Genomic DNA, 24,556 nt, shown 5'->3' with positions numbered 1-24,556 from the left:
TCAGCATCAGTCCTTCCAATGAATATTCAGGACTGACCTCCTTTAGGATGGACTGGTTGGATCTCCTTGCAGTCCAAGAGACTCTCAGTCTTTTCCAACACCACAGTTCAAAAGCATCAGGTCTTCAGTGCTCAGGCTTCTTTATAGTCCAACTCTCATATCCATACATGACTACTAGAAAAACCATAGCTTTGACTAGATGGACCTTTGTTGACAAAGTAATGTCTCTGCTTTTTAATATGCTGTCTAGGTTGGTCATAACTTTCCTTCCAAGGAGCGTCTTTTAATTTCATGGCTGCAGTCACCATCTGCAGTGACTTCGGAGCCCAAAAAAATAGTCTGTCACTGTTCCCACTGTTTCCCCATCTATTTGCCATGAAGTAATGGAACACGATGCTATGATCTTAGTTTTCTGAATGTTGAGTTTTAAGCCAACTTTTTCACTCTCCTCTTTTACTTTCATCAAGAGGCTCTTTAGTTCTTCTTTGCTTTCTGCCATAAGGGTGGTGTCATCTGCATATCTGAGGTTATTGATATTTCTCCTGGCAATCTTGATTCCAGCTTGTGCTTCTTCCAGCCCAGTGTTTCTCATGATGTACTCTGCATATGTTAAATAAGCAGGGTGACAATATACAGCCTTGTTGTACTCCTTTCCCTATTTGGAACCAGTCTGTTGTTCCATGTCCATTTCTAACTGTTGCTTCCTGACCTGCATACAGATTTCTCAGGAGGCAGGTCAGGTGGTCCCATCTCTTCCCATCTCTTGAAGAATTTTCCAGTTTGTTGTGATCCACAGTTAAAAGCTTTGACATAGTCAATAAAGCAGAAATAGACGTTTTTCTGGAACTCTCTTGCTTTTTTGATGATCCAACGGATGTTGGCAATTTGATCTCTGGTTCCTCTACCTTTTCTAAATCCAGCTTGAACATCTGGAAGTTCACGGTTCATGTACTGTTGAAGCCTGGTCTGGAGAATTTTGAGCAGTACTTTACTAGCGTGTGAGATGAGTGCAATGTGCGGGAGTTTGAGCATTCTTTGGCATTGCCTTTCTTTGGGATTGGAATGAAGGCTGATCTTTTCCAGTCCTGTGGCCACTGCTGAGTTTTCCAAATTTTCTGGCATATTGAGTGCAGCACTTTAATTCCATCACCTCCACTAGCTTTGTTCATAGACAGCATTTAAAAATACATGGAACCATATTATAATGGTTCCAGCCAAGTCAAGAATGTGGTCCTGTTTCCTTTCCCTCTTCTCATTGCTTCTTGAAGGGTCACAGGTTTCTGTGAGCAAGATGGGAAGGGGACATGGAAGTACAAGGCAGGGGTAAGGAAAGGCTTACACTCCAGTCACTAGCTCACCACCTGCAAAGGCAGCCACCAGGGGAGGGTGGAAATGTTCATTTTCGGTTGATTCCTACACATGGCTAGACTTTTAAAGGGCTGACTGGAGACTGCTATTTGCATTGTGATTTGTGAATTAAAGTGACTGTAGGACTTTACAGGGGTCAGAGTGCCCTGAGTTCTCACCCAGAGGCAGGAGAAGAAACTCCCTCTGGGTAAGTTTTAAAGAGACAACAAGAGAGACAAATAAAGGTAATTTTAATTACACTTTGTGAGTCCTGCTTAGTTCTATATCTTATCCCATGAGAAGAGCTTCCTAGTTAAAAGCCGCCCTTCTCTTTCCCCAACTCTGTCTGTAATTAAAACTTGATGGGATTACAGTTAGAAGACTACAGTAAGGTGTTTCCTACCTTGATCCTTTCTCTTTAGTGGTGCTTTTGCTAACAGCTGTATTGCGTCCCGAAGCAGGTTCTGATTTCTCTTCAGTGGGAGATCCAAATCCAGCACTAAAATGAAAACTATTTTCTTTTGTCATTTGACAAAGCCACGACCAATGTCAATCATATGAAAAGAACAATATGCTACATTTGCAAGACATTTCATAGGTTATAAGGCATTTTCACTTCCATTTTATGTTTTGATTCCAATCAACGAGAAGAAATAGGGCACCAGGCATTATTCCACCTGCAGATAAGGGTGTGAAGCCTGATCATAGACCATGAGTCATGGGTTCACAGCAGACAGAATGTCAAGCCAGTTTTCCTGGTTTTCATCCTGAAATTGTGCGACTGTCAGAAGAATAAAAATTAAGCTGCCAAAACCTAAAATCTAAGTTTCCTTTTTACTCCCAAATTCAGGGAGAGAATGATTTGAGTGTAGACAAAACATCATTTTCTTACTTGGTCTTTTCTTTACTTGCTCTTCTTAAAGAAGATGAAGAAGAAATACTTCGTCCATAACCAACGTCTGATGACTTATCTTCCGTAGATGGAGGTGGAGAACTAAAATTTTACATATTTGAAATTATGTACAAATTAAAATAATTTGTCAACATTAACTTTGTCCTACAAAATAGATTTTTTTCTGAAAAATCATATTTGGAGCTGACTTTTAACAGTGACACATTATTTTAATAGCATAAAGGAGAAGTGAAGAAAAGATAGAATGAATACTATAAAGCTTTTCATGACCTAGAACTGGAAATAGTTTTTAAGATGTGCCACATAAAATGTATAGCTTCTACTGTTTTTTATTTTATTAGAAAAATTGGGCATCAGTGCTATTCTTGCATCTAGTTCTGGAGATCTGTAAACATAATTCATCTTGGTTTGCTCCTCTCTGTTTATACCTTCTTCAGTTACTTGATGTTGCCAGAAGGGTAAGAATCCCTGACTGCAGAAATACATGTGGAATTGAGTGGTAATGTGGAGTAAAAGGAAAAACTATGGTGGTGACTATTCCGTGGTCTTTACTATGTTAGGCTATGAATTTACAGACCAGTATTTACTTTCATGGTGGTGCTAGACAGAGGAAGGGATAAAAGGTACCATATTGGGCACCTTTATGTATTCACATGATGATAGACAAAAATTTTGCTTCCCCATATCCCTGCTCCCCCCAAAGACTCACACATCAGAAGATCTACTGTTAATTAAGAGTATAGCACGTTGGTCACTTGGTTCTTGTAAGCAGAGATCCTTCAAAGGCAAAAGTTTGGTGCCAGGATTTATCTGTAGGTAGTTTAAGAATTGAAAAGTAATCTCTGCATGGGTTATATATTTTTAAAAAGTATATTGATATAATAGGTTCTCAATTATTTCAAGTATCTAATTTCACACACACACACACACACACACACACACACACACAGACACACACGTAGAAATAGGAATCTGAAGCTTGTGGATGTCTTGTCTTTGGGCAAAATATACTCTCCAGCACCCTCCGCTCCTCACCCCAGCCCTGCAAGTCTCTGTAGCTTAATACTCAGCTGTTTCACACCATAATGATCAGACTGGCTCGTGGAAGTATTTGAGTTTGAAAATCCACCCACATATATAAGGGAGAGTTTATTGTCTGTAACAGTAACTAATTACTCTACAGATCACCAAAAAATGTTGTGAGGATGACTAAAAGCCAACTAGATGAAGCCCTAGCAATTTATCAGCCTGGTGAAAAGGTTTAGACCAGATCACCTTGTGAGGTCCTTTTCTAATCAAGTAATAGATAATTCTCTTAGTCATGATCCTTTTAAAGTAAGACAGAGCATGTCATTCTTCTGTCCAGAACTCTGCTGTATTTACCCATTTCATTCAGAGTAAAGGCCCACGTCTTTGCAATGATCTACAAGCCCATCATGAGCTCCTGCCTCTGTGACTTGGTCTATTATTCCACCCCTGCTTGACTCAGCTCAGGCTACACTGACTTTGCTGTTTCCTTAAATGTGCCAACTGTGTTTACTCCTCATGCTTTCTGCACCTCCACCTATAAAACTCCTTCTCCACAGCTAAGTCCCTCACCTCCTTCAAATTTTCACTTGGATGTTGACCTTTCAGTGGGGCTACCTGACCTCAATGCCAAATTATGGCTGTAAACCCCAGGATCCTCAGCATGATAGAGCCCCTTGGTCCTCCTTCTTTGCTCTCCTCCCCAGCCACTATAGTGGTTCTCACTTCAATCATGTGATACAATTTGTGAGATTTACTGTTTATTATCTGTTTCCTCTCACTGGTACCATGGGAGAAAAGATCTTTGTCTCATTTGTTCACTGACATATTTAAAGACTAAAATGTCAGAAACAATTTAGAATTAATCAGAGCAGGGGTTCCCAACCTCCTGGGCTGTGGACCAGCATCCTCTGTTAGATCAGCGGTGGCATTAGATTAGAAATAATGTGCACAATAAATGTCATGCCCTTGAATCATCCCCAAGCCATCCTCCCCTATCCCTGGTCTGTGGACAAACTGTCTTCCGAGAAATTGGTCCTTGATCCCAAAAAGAGTGAGAACCGCTGAATCAGAGAGTTCTCCTTCATAAAGAAATTGTCTCATTAAGTTTTGGGGGTTTTTTGTTGTTGTTTTTTAAACTCATGAACACACATATTTGCCGCAGTTTTTCACCTGTTCCATGGCAACATTTTTCCAACAAGTGCTCTTTGGTGGTTTTTCTGCTCTTTCCCTCATTTTTCTTAAAGCATCTTTGTACTAATAGTGTGGCACTTGTTCTTTTAAAATTACTCATCATTGAATGAGAGCTGTAATTTCTCAGTGGTTTGTGTGTGTTCTGGAGGGTATGGTGGTGGCAGTGCCGGGAAAAGCAGAAGGAAGAGATAAAGTGTTAGGCTAGCTGTTCTGATGACTCAAAATGTCTCTAATTCTGTTACCATGATATAGCATTTCCTGCAAATATGGCTTAATTAGCTGTGATTCTTTTACAACCCTGTGTCCTCTGCTTCTTTGAACCAAATTGATCCAAGAAGGTTGCTGCCACCAGCCCTGCTGATCCCAGTTCCCCAGGGCCTGTCCACCCAGCCCCTGGCAAACCAAGCACACGATTTTTGAACGTCTGAGTTGTCCATCCCCTCAGGAAGCATGGAGTCTGGATGGTGCTCTCTGAGATCAGCTACCACTCCTATCTGTCTCTGTGCTTTTCCCCCTTTCTCATTCTTCCTTCCATATAGCTTCTGCTTGATCCCAGGGACTTTTAAATGTTTGAAATCTGCAGATCATACTTGTTTCCTACTCCTGCCTAAAATGGGATTTGTAGGTTTTTAAAAATTTCTCCATTTTCCTTACTGCTTTTGGCTTCCAGAAGTAGAAAATGCTGATATAGACAGTAATGTCAAAAACTCTTCAAGATTCTAATGTTTAGCTTCCCATTTCTTTCAACATTAACACTGAACTGAAATCATAATCATAAATGCAGCTAAGTAAAAAATAATATTATTCTGCATTACATGTTATAATTCAGTATTTCAATATGGCTTATTTCAGTGAGATTACAATTAATAAAATGAAGACTTATATTTCTATTGTTAACATTATAATTGACACAGAGCCCTAGAAGCAATATAAAAGAAGCTGATTCTTTTTTATTTTCTCTGAAACTTGAGACTAGCATTAGCAAGCTAATTTAAGTACAAGTAATTAAAATCTAGTTAAAACTGTACACAAATGCAAAATCTTATAGCCAGACAAAGTTTAAGGATGAACTTCTGATTCCCAAGTTTCTGTCTATAAAAATAAAAATTATGTCAGGTGGTATAAAATTGCAATGTAATGGCATCATGATGAAAGAACTGATCACTATATGCTAAAATACAAATTAGTGCTGTCACTTACCCGACCATAATCATAGAATCCATCACTAATTATGTTACTTGATGACAAATAGCCAGTCTGACTGTATTTCAGAGACAGGTAGTTGTTGAGCAGTTTGTTATAAGCGGCCTCACTGAATTTATTTTTTCGACTTACTGATACATTAATTTCTTCAAGGATTTCTAAAGCCCTGTCAATAAAAGCAAAAATGACATTATTTGCCTTATATAAGCAATCTAACATTAAGTTCCCATTTATGTACCTCACACTAAGATCCTGAGTTGAAGAACTGGGATGGAAAGGTTAAAACCATCCCACCCATTTAGATAAACTAATCCTGACAGAATTATAAAGACAAATCTGCCCTTTTTGAGAACATATATACCATGTGGTAACTTACATTCAAAAAATTTGAAAAATACACTTTCAGAAGAAAAACATTATTCATTTAAAGCAAAAATCAGTATTGGATTCCAGTTTTTTTCAGCTAACCAGGTGATATATGCAAAGAAGAAAAATGGTTAGAAATAATATAAACTTGTCTGTGGAACCTTAAAACCCTACTGACTGTGGTGCTAAAGGCAAGTGACTCATAGGCTGTTGGTAAGGAGAACCAATGCGGTGAAGCTGCTTAAAGGCATAACTGTAGTGGAAAAGTTTGGGGGGACAGAAAAAGACAGATGACAGTCATGGCTTGACTGTTTAAATTCAGTCTTGAAAGTTAAGAGAGCAAACCAGGGGAAAGTGAAAGAGGAGCATTCATCGAGATGAAAAAGTGGAAAAGAAGACATTGAAGATGATTTTGCGGAGGTGGTGAGGGAGGTCTAGGACCCCGCTTCTGCAGGTGGTCCCTTCAGAGGGACTGTGACCCACAGAGCTTCTGAATGACGCCCAGCAGCCTGAGCATGGGCATGGAAACTGTTGGACCTTCCTCCGGCCTGAAGAAAGTATGTGTCCTTGATCTGAGCCAGACCCTCCAGGCCACGCCACCCACCCGAGCCTGCACAACTCCACCGCCATGGGCTCGTCCCCAGCACAGACCATCACGGCCCAGCTGGCGTTCCTCCGGACCTCCTCATTCTTGGAGCGCAGGAGCTCTACCAGCGGCTCCAGCCCACCTGCATTTCTCAGCTAGAAGTAGAAACCAGAATTTTACACATTAAGAGTATAGAACATAAACATTTATGCTTAAGAAAACTTTATTATTTGATTGTTAAAAGGGTGTTGAGTATGTAAAAACATTTTAGGATGTGTCCACATTTAGACTTATTAAATTCAGGGGTAAATAATCGATTGCAAAAACCTTAAGAGCCCAGTTTTCTGTTCAAAATCAAGAGGCCACAGTAAAGTAATTGAGGGAGGGACTTTCCTGGTGGTCCTGTGGCTAAGATTTTGTGCTCCCAATGCAGGGGGCCTGGGTTTGGTTCCTGGTTAGGGAACTAGATCCCACATGCTGCAACGAAAGTGAAAGTGAAGTCGCTCAGCCTTGTCTGACTCTGCGACCCCATGGACTGTAGCCTACTACTCTCCTCCTCCATGGGATTTTCCAGGCAAGGGTACTGGAGTGGGTTGCCATTTCCTTCTCCAGGGGATCTTCCTGGCCCACGGATCCAACCTGGGTCTCCTGCCTCATAGGCAGACGCTTTACTGTCTGAGCCACCAGGGAAGTCCAAAGCCAACTAAATAAATAATTAAAGAATGGATATTAAAAAATAATTTCTTTTATTTGGAGAATAATTATGATACTGTGAAAGCCATTTTGCCATACAACAACATGAATAGGCCACAGGTATACATGTGTCCCCCGCACCCTTAGGGAGGAGATGGGGCAAAGAACCTGTCCTCCTTCCCCTACAGTGCAGTGTCCCACGTTCGTTTGCTCTGCTCCTCACCACTGCTGGTGCATCTGGCCCTGTAGTGGACAGAAGCATGGGCTCCCAGAGATGCCCTTGTACGCTGGAGGGTTCTGGCAGATGTGCTTAAGTTAGGGATTTGAAGATAGGAAGATTGTCCTGGGTTATCAAGTGGCCCTAATTTAATTACAAGGGCCCTTATAAGAAGAGGGAGATGAGAGTGTGAGGAGTAGGGAAAGGAAATTTGTAGAAACAGATATTATAGTAATCTGCTTGGAAGATAGAGGAAGAGGCCACAGCCAAGAAATGCAGGTGGATGGTCAAAGCTAGAAAGCGTCAGGAAACAGTCCTGTCAAGTCTCCAGAAGGATCAGAGCTCTGTTAATATCCTAACATTAACCCATAAGACCCATTTTCAGACTTCTGACCTCCCAACTGTGAGATAACAGAATTGTATCTGGCCACCTGATACGAACAGCTGACTCACTGGAAAAGACCCTGATGCTGGGAAGGATTGAAGGCAAAAGGAGAATAAGGCAGCAGAGGATGAGATGGTTAGATAGCATCATGGTTAGATAGCATCACTGATGCAGTGGACAAGAATTCGAGCAAACTCCGGGAGATAGTGAAATACAGAGGAGCCTGGCATGCTGCAGTCCACAGGGTGGCAAAGACTCAGACACGACTTAGCGACTGAACAACAACAACAATTGCTTTAAGCTGCTCAGTTGTGGTCATTCTTATGGCAGCAATAGAAAACAGACATGGTCTCCAAAGCCGGGCAGGAGTAACCAGTGCAGGCAAGTGGCACCCGTGGCACCAGACACTGTGACCAAGCCAGCCGTGTGGCCAAGGCAATGCTGAAGCAGTTCTCCAGAGGAAGACCCATTTTATCATTCATATTTCTTCAAGGAGTGAAAAAGAAAAAGAACAAGAAGAGAATCGGGGAGAACTACACTAATTGCACTACTAAAAGGAATCACTCATGTATAAAATTATTCAAATCGGGGAGGGGGGGGAAGATTTGACAGAGCGCTTGTCTCCCTGTCTGAAATGTAATAGTGTGCTATCTAAGCCTGGAGGACAAAAGAATATTCTACAGGTGTCTCTGTATAGTATTTGAAAACAGAAGCCCTTATGAGACATGATCCACTTCCAATCATGTTCTTCTCAAACACAGGGGCTCTGACGGAGATCACACATTAGCACGAGTAACTTGGGCAGCTTTGAAGTTTACTTGAAGCATCTCATGCTTAGTAAGCCACATTTCTGAACATCTTTATTTCTGAGTATAATACAAGGTTGCAATCTGACTCCATGTGCTCTTTTGGCAGATATCTAACTCATTTATGAATTTCTCCACTCATTCCTCCATTCATTTATTCATCCACTCATTCATTCAACAACTGCTTACTAAGCCTATACTGTGTGCCAGATATATGTCAATGACATGAACACAGGAAAGGGAAACTTCAGTTCCCTTCCCTAAAGCCTCAGGGAGTTTATGGTCTTACATGCAAAGGCTAATGCAAAACTGAGTTCAAGGAAGGCATGCACAGGGAGTGGTGGGATCACAGAGCAGGATGTTTGAGGCCCTGTTTGAGGACTGAAGGCAGGCCTCATGGAGGATGGAATGGCTGAGCTGGATGTTGAAGGAGAAACAGGCATTTATCAGGTGGACAGACATGAGCAGAGACATCAAGGAGGTATAAATGAGAGAACTGAGCATGCTGACAATCACAAATCGTATGGTATTTCTAGAGCGTAGAGTTACGGCTGGGAGGTGGGTTCAGGATTAGGCAGCACAGGTGGATCATCTCAAGTCTTTACATAACTGTTCCCGTGGGGGAGTGGCACACCACCGGGGACTTGCAGTGATGTGATGAGGCTCATATATTGAAAGGGGACTTCCCTGGTGGTCCAGTGGCCAAGACTTCACTCTCCCAGTGCAGGGGGCACGGGTTCAATCCCTGGTCAGGGAACTAGATCCCACATGCTGCATCTGAGAGTCCGCATGCTGCAACTAGGACCCCGGGCAGCCAAAGAAATACGCGCCAGTGCCGCGTCACTCAGTCGTGTCTGACTCTTTGTGACCCCATGGACTGTAGCCCACCAGGCTGCTCCGTCCATGGAATGCTACAGGAAAGAACACTGTAGTGGGCAACCATTCCCTTCTCCGAGGGATCTTCCTGACCCTGGGATCAAACCTGGGTCTTCTGGATTGCAGGCAAATTTTTTACCATCTGAGATGAATACAAATGAATTGAGTCAACAGGAACAAAGAAGGGGGGTAGGAAAAACATCTAAGAGACAGAGGAGATTTGTCAGTTGTCTGAACAGGCAGCACTGTGTGAGGGCAGGGGCTCTGGGCTGAGAAAGATGTTTTCTCACAATTCTGACTTCCCGACCAATCAGCTCTGCTTTACACACATTAAATCTTTTTAGCCCCATTTTCCTCCTCTGTAAAATGGGGATGACAAATGTACCTATTCCTTTTTCAAAAACTGGAGTATAATTGCTTTACATACTACATGCATTACATATAGTTGGCTTATTCTATTAGTTTCAGGTGTACAACATAGCAATTCAATATTTTTATAGACCATACTCCGTTTACGCGAGTGCTCAGTCACTCCCTTTCTTGGCTGGATGAGGTCAGTTTGTTTCCCAACATCTTGCATCTCAAGGGACTTAAACGATGGATGCGGCGAAACACTTGAAAATGTTTCAAATGAATGCAGGGGTAGGTACCGACCAGAAGAAGGCGAGAAGGAAAGTGACGCTAACGCTCACCTCTGTGCGGGCCTCCGCGTCACACGCGGTTGCAGCAACGGTGAGGGCGGCTTTGCTCTGCACGATGGTGTTGGCCGAGTGCAGCGGGCTGAGCAGGGCGTGCATGACGTCGTGGCTCTGGATGCCCAGGCGCAGGGGCTCCTGCATGGCCATGTTCGTCAGCACTGTGGCTGCGTTGGCAATGGCTCCGTCTCGTTTGCTGGACAGGGTGTTGATTAACGCGTCTATACCATCACCTTCCGCAGCAGCTCTGGGTCAACGAAGGAGAAATGAATGCTCTTCACCCCACTTCAAGAACTGATCTTTGGCGCGTACAGCTAAGCTTATAAAACAAACGACTGCATAAAGACAATTTTAGAAAGAAATTAATTTACCCGGGCAATGAACCTGGCATTGACGCGCTGGGGATTTAAATGGAGTCTGGGGGCGGCGGGTAATGTCAAGTTATGAATGAATTTAAATAATCCTTTCCCTACATCTGCAGCTTTGGGTTATAGAAAAATGCATGATTGCTTCCTAGAAACTCTGCTTCAGCTGTTCATTTTTTAACTCAGTAATACTTGTAAGTATTCCAATTGGAAATTCCAATTCAATAGTTACTGAATTCTATTAAAATATTTCTAACCAGTAAGAAAACAAAGCTTAAATAGGAGGAAGGAGTAAACATGGAAATTTAAGATCAGATTCTTCAGTTTGTCTTCTTTTTAAATGAAGCTGTTAACTGTAGGTAGATGTTAACACGTTTGAAGGCAGCAAATCATTTTGATGGGTGAATGTTGCTTTTATAAATTAAACATCAAGATTCAAGTCATGATATTGACAAAAAATAATTTTAGTAATAATGTAGGCATATCCAGTTGTTAAATTTCCTATTTCTAGTATAAAAAGACTACCATCATCCATTAATATATTAACATTTTCTCACAATTAGAAATCCTTAAACCTTCTTATAAAAACACTAGACTTTCTATAGTCCTTGCTTTGTAATCACTGAAAAAGCTCATAAAAGAGTATGAATTAAAAAGACATAATTTTAATGAGTGAAAGATTATTTAATCTTAAGCTCAAAGGTTCTTTAATGTTTGGAGTTATTTCAATTATGATGTTTCAAGCAATAAGATATATAGAGCATCCTGGTTTTAAAGGAGGACCCCAAATTGTATTAAAAATCTGTTTAAATCATCATGGGAATAGAAGTAATCAAGACAATAAAAGTACACTTAAGACTCCAATAATACTAACATCTCTTTCAGGTTATATTTGACACTTAAAAATTTTAGGATCATATTAATAACCAAAATTGAAAAAAAAAAAAAAACAACTGAGGCTACATAGTTTAGCTCATCACCCTGCATTCTGATGAGTTTAATTTGGCTCTGTCACCTAAATCTGCTGATGGTGAAGGAGAATTGATGTGTTAAAACAGAAGTCATCACAGTTATTCATCAGAGAGCAGAATACACATATGGCCTCAATAAGGAGACTGGTAGCTCTAGGTGAAAGGAAGCTGTGATTAGGTACAAACTAGCTCTGAAGGAGACTCAACTGCAGCCATTGGGCAGGAACGGAATGACATCATTCTGGAGAATGAAGGGCTCCTCGGTGTTGACCTTGAAGGCAGCTCCCACCCCTGGTTTATATAAATCCATCCAGAACACACACCATATTGATTGTCACCAAGGCAAAGCGAGCACTTAGTTCCATGTTTCTCCTCCTCCAGTCCCTGGTGTCTGTTTAACCCTCTGTATCATCTCCCAGTCTTTCTCTGGGAAAGCATCCTTTAAAATTTGGTTTGATGACAGGTGACCAAAATTTGGGAGGAAGCCCAAGAAAAACATTTAGAGGAAAGCTCTGCATCTCACTATGACAGACTGAGGGACAGCATTTAATTTCCTTTCCTCAAGTATAAAATAAACACTCTTAAGATTATTTCACATTACATCTCTTTCCTATTATTGACATCGTGGTCATTTGATTTTATGAAGAAGGGAAAATTTGAGGCTCTAATATAGTCTAAATTTGGTGGAACTTCTCATATTCAACTTATAGTAAAAATTGACATAAAACTACCAGGAGTAATTTAAAATTATGCATATCTTCTAATTAGTATATGCTTCTGGTTGTTCAGTTGCTAAGTTGTGTCCAACATTTTGTGACCCTGTGGACTGCAGCACACTGGGCTTCCCTGTTCATCACCAACTCCGGGAGCTTGCTGAAACTCATGTCAATTGAGTCGGTGATGCCATCCAACCATCTCATCCTCTGTCACCCCCTTCTCCTCTTGCCCTGAATCTTTCCCAGCATCGGGGTCTTTTCCAATGAGTCAATACTTTGTATCAGGTGGCCAAAGTATTAGAGCTTCAGCTTCAGCATCAGTTCTTCCAATGCTTAAACCTCAAAATATTTTGTTTCCTTTGACTTGTTTTTCATGCACTTAATGTAATCCATTCCTTAAACCAAATACTTTGTGATTCTTAATCATTATAAACACACCTTGGTTAAAATCTACTTAGTGGTTTTAGATGTTTACTGTTTAACACATCTTGGAGTGTAAAGAAAGAGCACACAATGGAATCCATGAGAGAAGCCAGAAGTATTTTAGGTAAATGCATTTCAATAAATTCTCAAAGGCTTTGTCTTTTGTGTGTATCAGGGAATTTACAGAAAATTTAAGTAAGTGCATAGGATCATACTCCATCATTTTCGTTTCTCTAGTTTATGTTAAAAAAAAAAAAAAAACAACCAACTCCTGGGTCATGGAGACACAGGGATTTTCATCAGGCATGCCTCTGCTCTCAGTCTTTCTGCTTGGATCTTGCTTCTCTCTTTCTCCTGTACAAAAGCATGTCTGGCCCTGGTTCATTTATACTCTACCTTCTGCTCTTTCTTTCCTCTTTATGGAGGCAGTAAAGGGAAGTACATTTTTATGTACTAGCTGTTTAAAAAGCTCAAAGATTCTAGACACAGTGGAATATAGCATTTACTAAATTGAACATAACTGCCAGCACCAAATCATACATGCACAGCTGGGAGAGCAATGTAATATAATGTAGACATATCTGCCCATAATTTGCTATGTGCAGCTCTAAGTGCAAAATGCATAAATGAGATTAAATTATGATATGGAAAATCAAGCTATTAGTCTTACTTAAAAAAATAATTTCAGTTATAAAAATGGAGTGCAGAATTTGTACTTAAAAAAAAAAGAATTGCATTAATTTTGTGTCTTTCAAACCCAAGACTCTATGTCTTATTTCCTCTGTGTCTAACATATACACAAGCCAAATCCTATCCTATTCTAAAACACATTTTTAGTTTCCTAAATGGAACAGCACTTTTCAAATAGATAGGATAGAAGTCACACTGCTTTGTTACAAAGTACAAAATTACAGGGTCATCTGTAATGACCTGAACAATCTGAACCTATTTTCTGATATTTACTATCATTAGTCTCCATCCGGTTGGACTTAAATAAGAGTTTAAAATGTAAATTGAAAAGTTTAACCAAGCTAAAAACCAAATATGGGAATGTATAAAAACATGTTTATATCATATATGTAAATAGAAGTGAAGTTTGACATGTCATGTCTGTCAATTTATTACCAAGTCCTGACTATTTCCCTCCTCTGTATTTCTCAAATCCCTCCCTTTCCTCCATCTCCATCTCTCCCTCTGAATCCAATCCAATATCCTTTCTTATGGATTGATGTAAGTTCTCTCCTAACACACTTTCCCCCTCATCCACTCCAAACTTTTCTCCATCTTACAGTTAAGTGATTTGAAATATATATATATACACATATATTCATACAGATATTGATACAAAGATACATATATTTATTTGGCTGCACTGAGTCTTACTCGCCACACATGGGATCTGCCTTCTAAACCTTAGTTGCAGCACATGGGATCTAGCTCCCTGGCTAGGGATCAAGCCTGAGCCCCCTGCGTTGGGAGCACTGATGCAGGTGGACCACTGGACCACCAGAGAAGTTACTGAAGTGACTGAAATGTTCTCACGTCTATACTTTTATTGGAGCATAATTGCTTTACAATGTTGTGGTAGTTTCTGCTGTATGATGAAGTGAATCAGCTACATGTATACATCATCCCCTGCTTCTTGAGCCTCCCTCCCACCCCTCGCTTCCCATCCATCTAGGTCATCAGAGCATGACCATGAGCTCCCTGCGCTATGCTGAAGATTCCCACCAACTATTTGCTTTGGCACAATGGTAAAGAATCCACCTGTCAGTGCAGGAAACACAAGAGAAGCAGGTTTGATCCCTGGGTCAGGAAGATGCCCTGGAGTAGGAAATGACAAGCCACTCCAGCATTCTTGCCTAAAAAATTCCATGGACAGAGGAGCCTGGTGGGCTACAGTCCATGGGGTCACAAAAGAGTCAGACACAATTGACTGTCAAACCTCATCTCCCAGTTCATCCCACCCTCCCTGCCCCACCTCATGTCCACACACCTGTTCTCTATGTCTGCATCTCTATTCGGGCCCTGGAACCAGGTTCATTTGTACCATTTTCCTAAATTCTGCATACATGTGTTAATATATAGGTATTTGTTTTTCTCTTTCTTAGCCATAAAAGGGAATGAAATTGGGTCATTTGAAGAGATTTGGGTGGACCTGGAGTCTGTCAAAACAGAGTGAAGTAAAGTTACTTTTTAAATAATATAATCATATTTCTCCTCTACTTAAAGCTTCTACCATTGCCCATTGCTCAGGATAAAGCCCCAGATTTCATGTGTCCTCTGAGGTTAAGCATGAGTTGACCCTGTTCTCCTTCACCCCCACGCTCCCTGCCACCCCTCCCTGTTGCTGCATCCCAGCCAGGCCTTTCTGACAACCTTGCTAGGCTCCTTGTCACCTCAGGGTGTCCTCACACTCTGGTCCCCCTGCCTGGACATTTCTTCCCCCAATAATTCCCATTCCTCTTTCAAAGTTCAACACTAACATCTCCTCCTCAAGGAAGCATTTCTTGACCCCCAAACTAGGTCTTGGAGAAGGCAATGGCAACCCACTCCAGTACTCTTGCCTGGAAAATCCCATGGGAGGAGCCTGGTAGGCTGCAGTCCATGGGGTGGCTAAGAGTCGGACACAACTGAGTGGCTTCACTTTCACTTTTCACTTTCATGCATTGGAGAAGGAAATGGCAACCCACTCCAGTGTTCTTGCCTGGAGAATCCCAGGGACGGGGGGAGCCTGGTGGGCTTCCGTCGGTGAGGTTGCACAGAGTCGGACACGACTGAAGTGGCTTAGTAGCAGCAAACTAGATCTTCTTTTTCACATAAGTTCAGAGCATGCGTTTGCTAAACATAAACGTTTCTTTTTGTTTAAAAAAAAATGAGATTTGGGTACAAACGTTCACAGTCAGAGAATAGTAACCATCTCAAAATATTATTTCATGGCATATGTTATGGAAAGGAATTCAACACAAAGTTTTTTTTTGTATTAAGTCCCCAAGCCCCACAGTGAAAAAGCACTTACAGCAAGGGCGCTAAGAATACTAAGGAAAAATGCATTTGCACAAATAGCATCTATTTTATGCCTCCTTGTATTTACTATGCTGTTTCACGTCTGTGTGCCTTTGCACTCATGCTCGCTCTGCCCCAGATGCCCTGCCCTATTTCTCCCACACCTCTGCCTGAGGACCACTAGCTCACCCTGCAAAACCAGCTCACTTGCCCTTTCCTGGGTGAAGTTATCCACATCCATTACTGCCCCTCCTTATTAATCACCCTGCCTCTGTGTCTGCCTGGTATCTACTTCTCAGCCAGGCTGCGAGTCCTTTTATATCCCCAGTGCTGAGAAGATCAATATATTTTAATTGACTTAAATCACCTCAAGGGGAGTGATGAGAACCTCTTGCAGGTGTTGAGAAACAGAGAGGGAAAGTACTCAGCTCAGTTTTAAGTTCCCAAGAAGGGAGAGGACTCAGTAGTATGGGGATCTCCGCTTGTATCACTTAAACAGCTCCTCTTGAAAGCAGGTTATTTCCTCCTCACCCCTGGGCTTCTCTAATTATACAGTGAAGTCATTTTTATAGGAAGTGTAATAGAAGAATCTTGCGCTTGACAGTGTCTTTGGGATCTACTCCTTTCAGGTATCAAGGGATGTGGATATTCTGTCTTTGCCGACACGGTGGACTGTTTATTTGGGCTCTGTCATCGGAGGACATGATTCGGTAACTCTCGGATGTTGATTCTTGCTGCTGTTGGGAGGCTCACATTTAACCCATCTGCAAAGGCTGGTTACATGAATCAAGGGTGACCTTGGGCCGCACGGAAAATCTGTTTAACAGAGCCCACATACCGGGGAATATGTGGAACCCGATGGAACAGATGGTAATATTGGCAATCGGAACCTTGTTTGTTAACAGTGATTACAACCATTCCCACCAGCGCGGCTTTTCATATGTCTCCGTGAGGTTTGTCACACCAAAGCAAGACATATTGGTGGCAGGCACGCTGCGAGCGGGGCGGGGAGGTGCATGTGCCCCAATGACTGGGGGCTGGCGAGTTTAATTGCGGGTTCCCGCGAGTCTATACAGGTGCGAGGCGGGTGGGGCACGGGCCACTAAAATAAACAGATCTCCTGGTTATCAGAGCCAGATTTGGAATGCTGTGAACAGGATTCCTGACTCTCATTCCAGCCAGCTTTTCAAAGGTAATGACCCGAGAAGTCGAGGGTGTTCGTTAAATTGATCGATTTCTGAGTCCCACACAGCCGTCATTCCGAGGCAGCCCCACAGCTGCAGAAGACAAAGAAATGTGCCCCCCAACTCTGGCTGAACCCCAGAATTGACAAAAGTAGCCAAGAGATTGTCTCTTTTCAAAGAAATATTTAAAGACGTTTATCCTGTAGTAAGGGACAGAATCATGATTAAACTGCAGGCAAAAATCTTAAAGAATGTAAAGTAACGTTATTATTAAACTGAAACCCAGCCATAAAAAACAAACGGAGGAAGCTTTGCATCCTATAGCAAAATAAGGGGAAAAAAATGCAAAATAAAATTTTTAAGTATGTGAAATCAAATTGTTTCCATCATACCAAGGTGCCCTAGCAAGTATGATTTGGGGGCTTCCAGGACATGGTTTTAACTACAGTTGCTGCGACATCACGATTTTTCAAGAGAAAACTGCTATTCAAAAGGAGTCGAGTACACCCTAATCCAGCCCCTCCACAGAGAACACGCAGGGTTTGTTTGTTGTTGTTTTTTTTTTTTTTTTTACCAATTATGAGGTAGTCAGTCAAGGTGCAGGGAAATCAAATGTAATTTTCTTACAAGTGACATGGAATCTTTATTGACCTATCTGTTCAATCAGGATACCTCACTTCCGTACATGCCACCTTCTGTCTCAAAAAGCTGCAATGCCTGCCAATAATAAATTAGATGCCATCAGGAAAGAACAACTGTCTTCATTTAACATGGCTGACTTGTCTCCTGATAAAATAGGAATAATGGTCAAGGTGTTAGAACATTCATAATAAGTGGCTTCTGCAGCTACCAAATGTTTCTGTTTAGCCTGGAAGTCAGTCTGTTTACATATCTGGATGTGACAGGGGCCACAATCCCAAAGTAATTAGAGATACCACGTTTTTTATTTTCTTAACTAAATAATAAGGATGCTGAAATCTCTAGAGTGACTGCACATTAAAAAAAAAAAAAAAAAACCACTGGCCATTGCCAGGACTACCCTCAGCTCACCAGCTCTAATGTTGCTTCTTCGGAGAAACCCTCTTTGATGAGCTGTGTCATTCCTGTGACTCCTTCCACAACCCTGTTGTCATGTATGCCCCTCTCTATGATATCATGCTGTTTTATTTAATCCATACTGTTACTGCCTCTGAAATTACCTTAAAATTACTCATGTGTTGTCTGTCTTCCTGTCCAACCTGTAAGCTTCATGAAAACAGTTTCATGGAACCATTGTCATGTTCCCTACTGAACCCCTAGGGCCTAGAGCAGTGCCTGGCACACAAAGAACACCCAAGTAACAGTGAAATAATTTACACAAGAAACCAAAACTCACAGATAAGAACTTCCTTAGCCTTTGGGATAAAATGATAAAAGTGGTAAAGAGTGATCCCATCTATTCCTAGTGGAAATTTGTCTTCCAGGCTCCCTGGATCAAGGGTAATCACTTGGATGTGCAAAATAGAATTCAGATTCCATTTTTATTTTGTTTTTGTTTTATAGTTAAGAAAGATTAAAATTTAGTGAGAGAATTGCTCAGGGAGCAAGTCAATTAACAGAGACAAAATTAAAACCATGGTGATCTGACTTTTAGTTCACTACCTTTTTTTTTGCAATTATTAATATCTTAAGCTTTGAAAAATATTGTACTTTCAAGCGGGGGGGGGGGGGGAAGCCAGCATCTATTTGGTTTACTTCATCATTCCTTAGGAAATGAGAAATAAGGGAGACCATTTTGATGTGCAGCATTCTGGGAAATTTTTACTAACCTTTGAATACTTTTTTTTTCTTTTTCTTATTCTCTTATAAATAGAAAACAAGGGTGAGGAGGAAGTGAAGTGATAACGGGGAAAGAAACCTGGGAGAAAGGTGGAAGGAGGGAGGAAGGAGGAGGGGGATGGAAACTCACTTCTCCAAAGGTGCCTTCAGTCTGGTGGAATCCAAAGAGACCAAGAAGGCAGAGGGAAACATTTTGGTGGGAAGATTTGGAGAAGCTCAAACTCAGGGAGATAGTGAGCAGGAGGCAGAGAAAGAAAAATCATGAGCTTTCTCTGGATATAGGTAGCCGACTGGCTCGGTGTATAGTGTCCATCCCACCTCTGTGACCTTGAACAAGGACTGTGCTTCTGTTTCTTCATCTGCAGAATGGACTTGCTACATCACAGGGAACTTTTCGAAGATTTGCTGATACATTCCAAGTACTTAGCTCAGTGCCTGGCCACACATTCCAACTCTCACCATCATTTCACCATTGCTCTCAGCAGCATCATCACCACGTCACCATCATTATCACATCATTACCCACGCCTGCTGAGTGAGCCACAAGGGCAGAGATTTTCCTATAATCCTGTCTCCATTTCTGGGATCATGGGAAAATAGTGTCCTGTTTGCAAATTTGCATCTATGTATGAACTTTTCATTTTCAGACAACTTTTCAGCTAGACAGTCAAATCTCCAACCTCTGCAGGGCTGGAGCTGAAGCAATTTCCTCAAGCCTCACCCCCAAGTCTTTGTTTAGGCAAGAAATGAGCGGTGAAAGCTGTTTTCAGAGGGATGGAAAATCATGGGAAAAATTAATATAAAAAGTCAAGGATGAGTAAAAGTGGAATTTATGTAGGTACTAAGCTATCCAAACTGTTTGATAATTTCCTCTTAAAATCAGTTACATTGGAAATTAAGCCTGAAAGAGGTACCAGCAAATTTAAAATAAGGTTATGCAAATGTCAGTCTTTGCTCTCCAGGTAATAAAAGAAGGATAGACAATTTTCTAATTGAACATTTCATGGGATTCACCTAGCCTCAACTAATAAAATTCAAACTGTTTGTTAAGGTTGACTAGGCATCAACTGACCCAAAATGGGGATATGGAATTGACTTGTTTCATTGCAAAATCCAGCTTTTCATTCTATATACTCCTTAAAATCAAAGCTGTTGATCAATATACAGTTAGCAGAGAAGAAATCTAGGTGCTAAGGTGGGTAGAAATAGAAAGTATCCACTCGGTAACCTTGGACGGAAATAAGGAAAGAATACGACGTAAGTTTACCATGAAGGTGCCTCCCATATATTTTATCTGTTAATTTCAGAAGGCTTTTAAGATAGTGAAGAACACTTTAAATAAGTTTTTTGAGGTATCATCCTGAGTACAAAAATCTGATACATCCTTACTACAAAATTGAACTTTCTAAAAGGAACTAACTCAAGTTGTCTTGGAGGATTCTCATCTTATGAGCATTTTAATTCAAAGGAGGTAGCACCTGACAATAAAGTGATATAAGTAAGAATTTTAAAACCAAATAATTTCTATTATTCAAAGTCAAGAGCAAAAAATTCAGCTCTAGAGTAAGTACCATTACAACAAGATTAATTTATGTCAGTTAAGTGTATTATATTTATCCTATATGGTTATGTGGCACAGGTGATATTCAGCCACCTGGACAATGAATGTGTCAAAATATTTTGAAATGACTTCACCTTGAAAGGAGACAAAGACAAGCATCTATTAACACACAGCTAGCAGTAGAATATTATCTCTTTAAAAGCACCACAATGGAATGCTTTCCAGATCACAGTCTTTCAATAATGTTTTAAAATGTTATTTTAAACACACTGAAGAATATTTCGGATTAAGTTGGTGAGCATTTTCACTAAAATACAGAGCAAATCTTCCATTACCTTTTCTGCCCCTCCCCCAACATCTGCCAAAACTGCCACTAGGGGTCAGTATGAAGACACAGTTCCTCCCCCGTTAGAGGAAAATGGACTGCGGAAAACCTTTTCGCTGAAAAGCCCTAACAAAGACCATAACCGCACAGCTTTAGCATTACCAAGCCCACCCCATACATCAGGTCTGTAAGATGAGTTTGCATTTTTCCGGAGACTACATTTTAATGTTGTAAATCACAGTGGATTATTTCTGTGGTCAATACTTCTTTGATTTAAAAAAATAAGTATTGTAAATGACAAGATTACTTATTCCTAAGTGAATCTGTGTGGATTGGTCAAGAAGTATGATCTAGAACAGATGTTAAAGTTTATTTTGAAAGGGTGATGGTATGCATCTCTAGCCATATATATATATCTTCCTGGAGGGGAATGGCAATGTGGAAGTGAATCTTGTGATGTTTTGCCAAATCTAAGAGAGGTGTTTTGTCTCCTCCTTTGAAATGACCATCATCATTCATTGCACTACAGCCTCAAGTGCACAAGAAAATCCCCTACATAGGAACCTTCAAGTTGTGAACTTTCAAAGATGCACACATATCCAGAGAAAGGAGGGAGAAGACGTAATTGAAGAGCTGAAGAGATTCACGATGCAGGAAATGGCAAGAGGGTTTTATTTGAGGAGACACTGTTTGCTTTTGAGACACAAGACTCAAATGTTGAACAGTACACAAAGCTTGCAGCGGCCATTAGGAATGCAATCCAGTGCATCAATGACATGAGAAAAGGCTACTACCCAGACATCGCTGGATCCTTTTTGCAAGAGGGTAGATAGAATTGAATCCAGCAAGGAACCAAAACCCGGGCCATCAGCGTCAGGCATGAATGAAACTGCAGCTTGCCCTCCGTCTCCTATTGCTGATGACCATTCAGCTCTACCATCTCCCACCTCCCCTTCCTCCTCCAGTCAGTAACTCCTCGTGCCTGTTCACTTGATGCCAGTCCCTGTGTGCCAGGCGTTGTAATGTACTCCTGTACTTTTCAAGGTGCTGTGAGATCAAAATTGTTTTACTTTTTGTTTGTTTTTTTTATGTGCTACTTGTGTGAAAAGTATTATAAACCTATTACCGTATTGTACTATATAGCCAATTGTGTTAGTTGGGTATCTAGGCTAACTTTGTTGGATTTATCAGCAAAATGAACTTATAAACAAATTGGACTTACAAATAAGCTCTCGGAATGGAACTCGTTTGTATGTAGGAGACTTACTAAAGAGTAGCACTAGTCTATACTTAAATCTGCAGAATAAAAGAAAGTAAAAGAAATATTTGTAGAAATAAATACATAAGTACACTACCTTCCACTAACCCTATTTAACTGGGGTGGGGGCAGATTTTTTAAAAAGCTTTGAAAAGTGGTTTCCAAACACTAGAGAGATTTAACATTCTAAAGAATTATTTAAGGTCAGGCCCTTCCCTGACAATACTGAATGGATAGAGAGTTGGGTCATTGTGAATAAATGAAGTGCTGTGTTTTCTTGATGTTTTATATGTAGCCCATCTTTAAAAGATTTTTTCTACACATTACATGACTTTCTTAGGCATCTTCATGCATGCTTGGTCACTTCAGCCATGTCCTACTCTTTGTGACCCTATTGGCTGTAGCCCACCAGGCTCCTCTGCTCCATGGGATTTTCCAGGCAAGAATATTGGAGTGGGTTGCCTTGCCCTCCTCCAAGAATATTGGAGTGGGCTGGGGATCTTTCCAACCCAGGGATCAAACCCAAGTCCCTTCTCCTTCACTGGCAGGTACTAGCGTGACCTGAGAGGCCCATCTTAGGCCTAGTACCCTGATAAATAATTCTACTAGATATTAAAATGATTCAGTCACTGCTTTATTTCTGTGTTAGTGAAGAGAAATATGAATACTGGTAATACAGAACGACAGGTCTTCCATATAGAATGAGGACACTGAAAAGTTCCCAAAGCACTCAACATGCACAGCTGTGTAATTCGGGGGCATTCTGTCTCTTCCTGGAGTCTCTTTGGGGTGTTCTCCCTACTCATCCCCTCATTTCCTTTGTTGTGGTCCTGACCACAGGTCACATGATAGCAGGATGGTTCCTAGAGGAGAGTTGTCTCTGGTAGTGTGGAAGGCAGCAGTGGCCCAGCAGTCAATCAAAAAAAAGAAAAAATTTTTTTAAAGTAAGCACTATATATGCTGCCTTGAGTCACTGCTGTTGTGGGAAGGGCTATTAAAAACAAAAAATAGGGCTTCCTTGGTGGTCGAGTGATGAAGAATTCATCTTGCAAAGCAGGGAACACCAGTTCAGCCCTTGATCTGGGAAGACCCACATGCTGGGCGCCAAGTAGGCAGTGCGCCACAACTGCTCAGCCCGTGCTCTGGAGCCCGTGATCCACGACCAGAGAGGCCCCCGCAATGAGAAGCCTGCGCGCTGCAACTAGCGCAGAGCCCCACTCCTGGCAACCAGAGAACCCACTCCTAGCAATGAAGACCCAGGGCAGCCCTAAGTAAATTAAACATTTAAGACATTACAAATAAGGAAATGGAGATAACAAGTTCTCCACGATTTAAGGAAATCACCCAGTTCTTTATGGAGACACTATGAAGTAAATATGAAGAATCAAGAGTGAGTTAGTATGATCTAGAGATATACAATGGCACCCCACTCCAGTACTCTTGCCTGGAAAATCCCATGGACGGGGGAGCCTGGTGGGCTGCAGTCCATGGGGTCGCTAAGAGTCTGACACAACTGAGCGACTTCACTTTCACTTTTCACTTTCCTGCATTGGAGAAGGAAATGGCAACCCACTCCAGTGTTCTTGCCTGGAGAATCCCAGGGACGGGGGAGCCTGGTGGGCTGCAGTCAGTGAGGGTGCACAGAGTCGGACACGACTGAAGTGACTTAGCAGCAGCATAGATATACAACAGAGACTTGATTGAGCATTTTCTATAGCAAAACCATAGTTTCAGCTGACCTCTCTATAAACCTTAAAGTAATTGTAGTTATTACTTTTTATAATTTAATCTTATTCATGTTTTATTTCTTCAAATAATTGTATCTTTTGAAAAATATCTAATTGGCAATCACATTATTTTCTAATCTTTTCATTGTTTACCGATATCCAAAGTTTACTCACTGCTGGCATTGGGAAATGAAAAGCACTGAACACTTCTCATTCTTGGAATAACTGAAAAACTCTAATTCTGATCAGATCCAACAGATGGCAGTGATGCTATAAATTAATAGTTTAAACTATTTTAATATAGAGAATCTGCCCCTCAGGAAATGTCAACCAAGAACAAATGCTCTCGGTAGTTACATAAATAATATAAAACTTTGATATGACTAATTGGATTTAAGAAGTACAATGTAAATATGTAGTTTAGCTTAAATAGTACTACTTTCAAAAATAAACAACTTTCTCCTTTCTAAAAAGTATTATATATTGAGAATTGTCAAAAAGATTAACAATGAACCAAAAAAGGATAATCGTGTTCAAATTAACTAACTGGATTACGTTTTTAATGCTTTTTAAAAATTTTACTTAATTTATTTGGCTGTTGGGTCTTAGTTGTGGTATGTGGGACCTACTTCCCAAACCAGGGATTGAATGTGGGTCTCCTGTATCAGAAGCTGAGAATCTTAGCCACTGGACCATCAGGAAAGTCCCCTGGATTACATATTTATATAAAATTAATTGTTGTTTCTCTGTTTCCATTTCCACCTATTTCTTTCTATGGCGGTTGTTTTAACCTCACTTGCTACTTATTCACTTAAAAATGATTTTACTTTTTTTCCTCCCATCACTTTAAATAAGTGACTCTGGCTCTTCTTGTCCTCTTTTCCTGTACCCTCAA

At 40.9% G+C, this 24,556-nt stretch overlaps 1 protein-coding gene across 8 annotated transcripts in view; it reads right to left on the bottom strand.

Annotated features, from left to right (window-relative positions):
- The window catches only part of ARMC3 (armadillo repeat containing 3), a 102,360-nt gene that overhangs the window by 32,815 nt on the left and 44,989 nt on the right, over positions 1 to 24,556 (bottom strand). For 6 of the 8 annotated variants that reach the window (XM_012188319.4, XM_027976606.3, XM_060397336.1 and 3 more), the window contains 6 exons: positions 10,305 to 10,554; positions 6,654 to 6,790; positions 5,681 to 5,849; positions 2,970 to 3,070; positions 2,240 to 2,341; positions 1,751 to 1,858 (listed from right to left, as the gene is read on the bottom strand). In XM_012188319.4, the coding sequence (XP_012043709.1) occupies positions 1,751 to 1,858; positions 2,240 to 2,341; positions 2,970 to 3,070; positions 5,681 to 5,849; positions 6,654 to 6,790; positions 10,305 to 10,554 (867 nt within the window). The remainder of the gene's footprint in view (positions 1 to 1,750; positions 1,859 to 2,239; positions 2,342 to 2,969; positions 3,071 to 5,680; positions 5,850 to 6,653; positions 6,791 to 10,304; positions 10,555 to 24,556) is intronic. The other 2 variants (XM_004014222.5, XM_060397335.1) reach the window with 1 other exon arrangement.

The sequence above is a fragment of the Ovis aries genome, chromosome 13, assembly GCF_016772045.2.
Source record: "Ovis aries strain OAR_USU_Benz2616 breed Rambouillet chromosome 13, ARS-UI_Ramb_v3.0, whole genome shotgun sequence".
NCBI classification, from domain to species: domain Eukaryota; kingdom Metazoa; phylum Chordata; class Mammalia; order Artiodactyla; family Bovidae; genus Ovis; species Ovis aries.
Note: the sequence above shows the minus strand (reverse complement) of the source record. Positions and strands in the feature narration are given on the sequence as shown.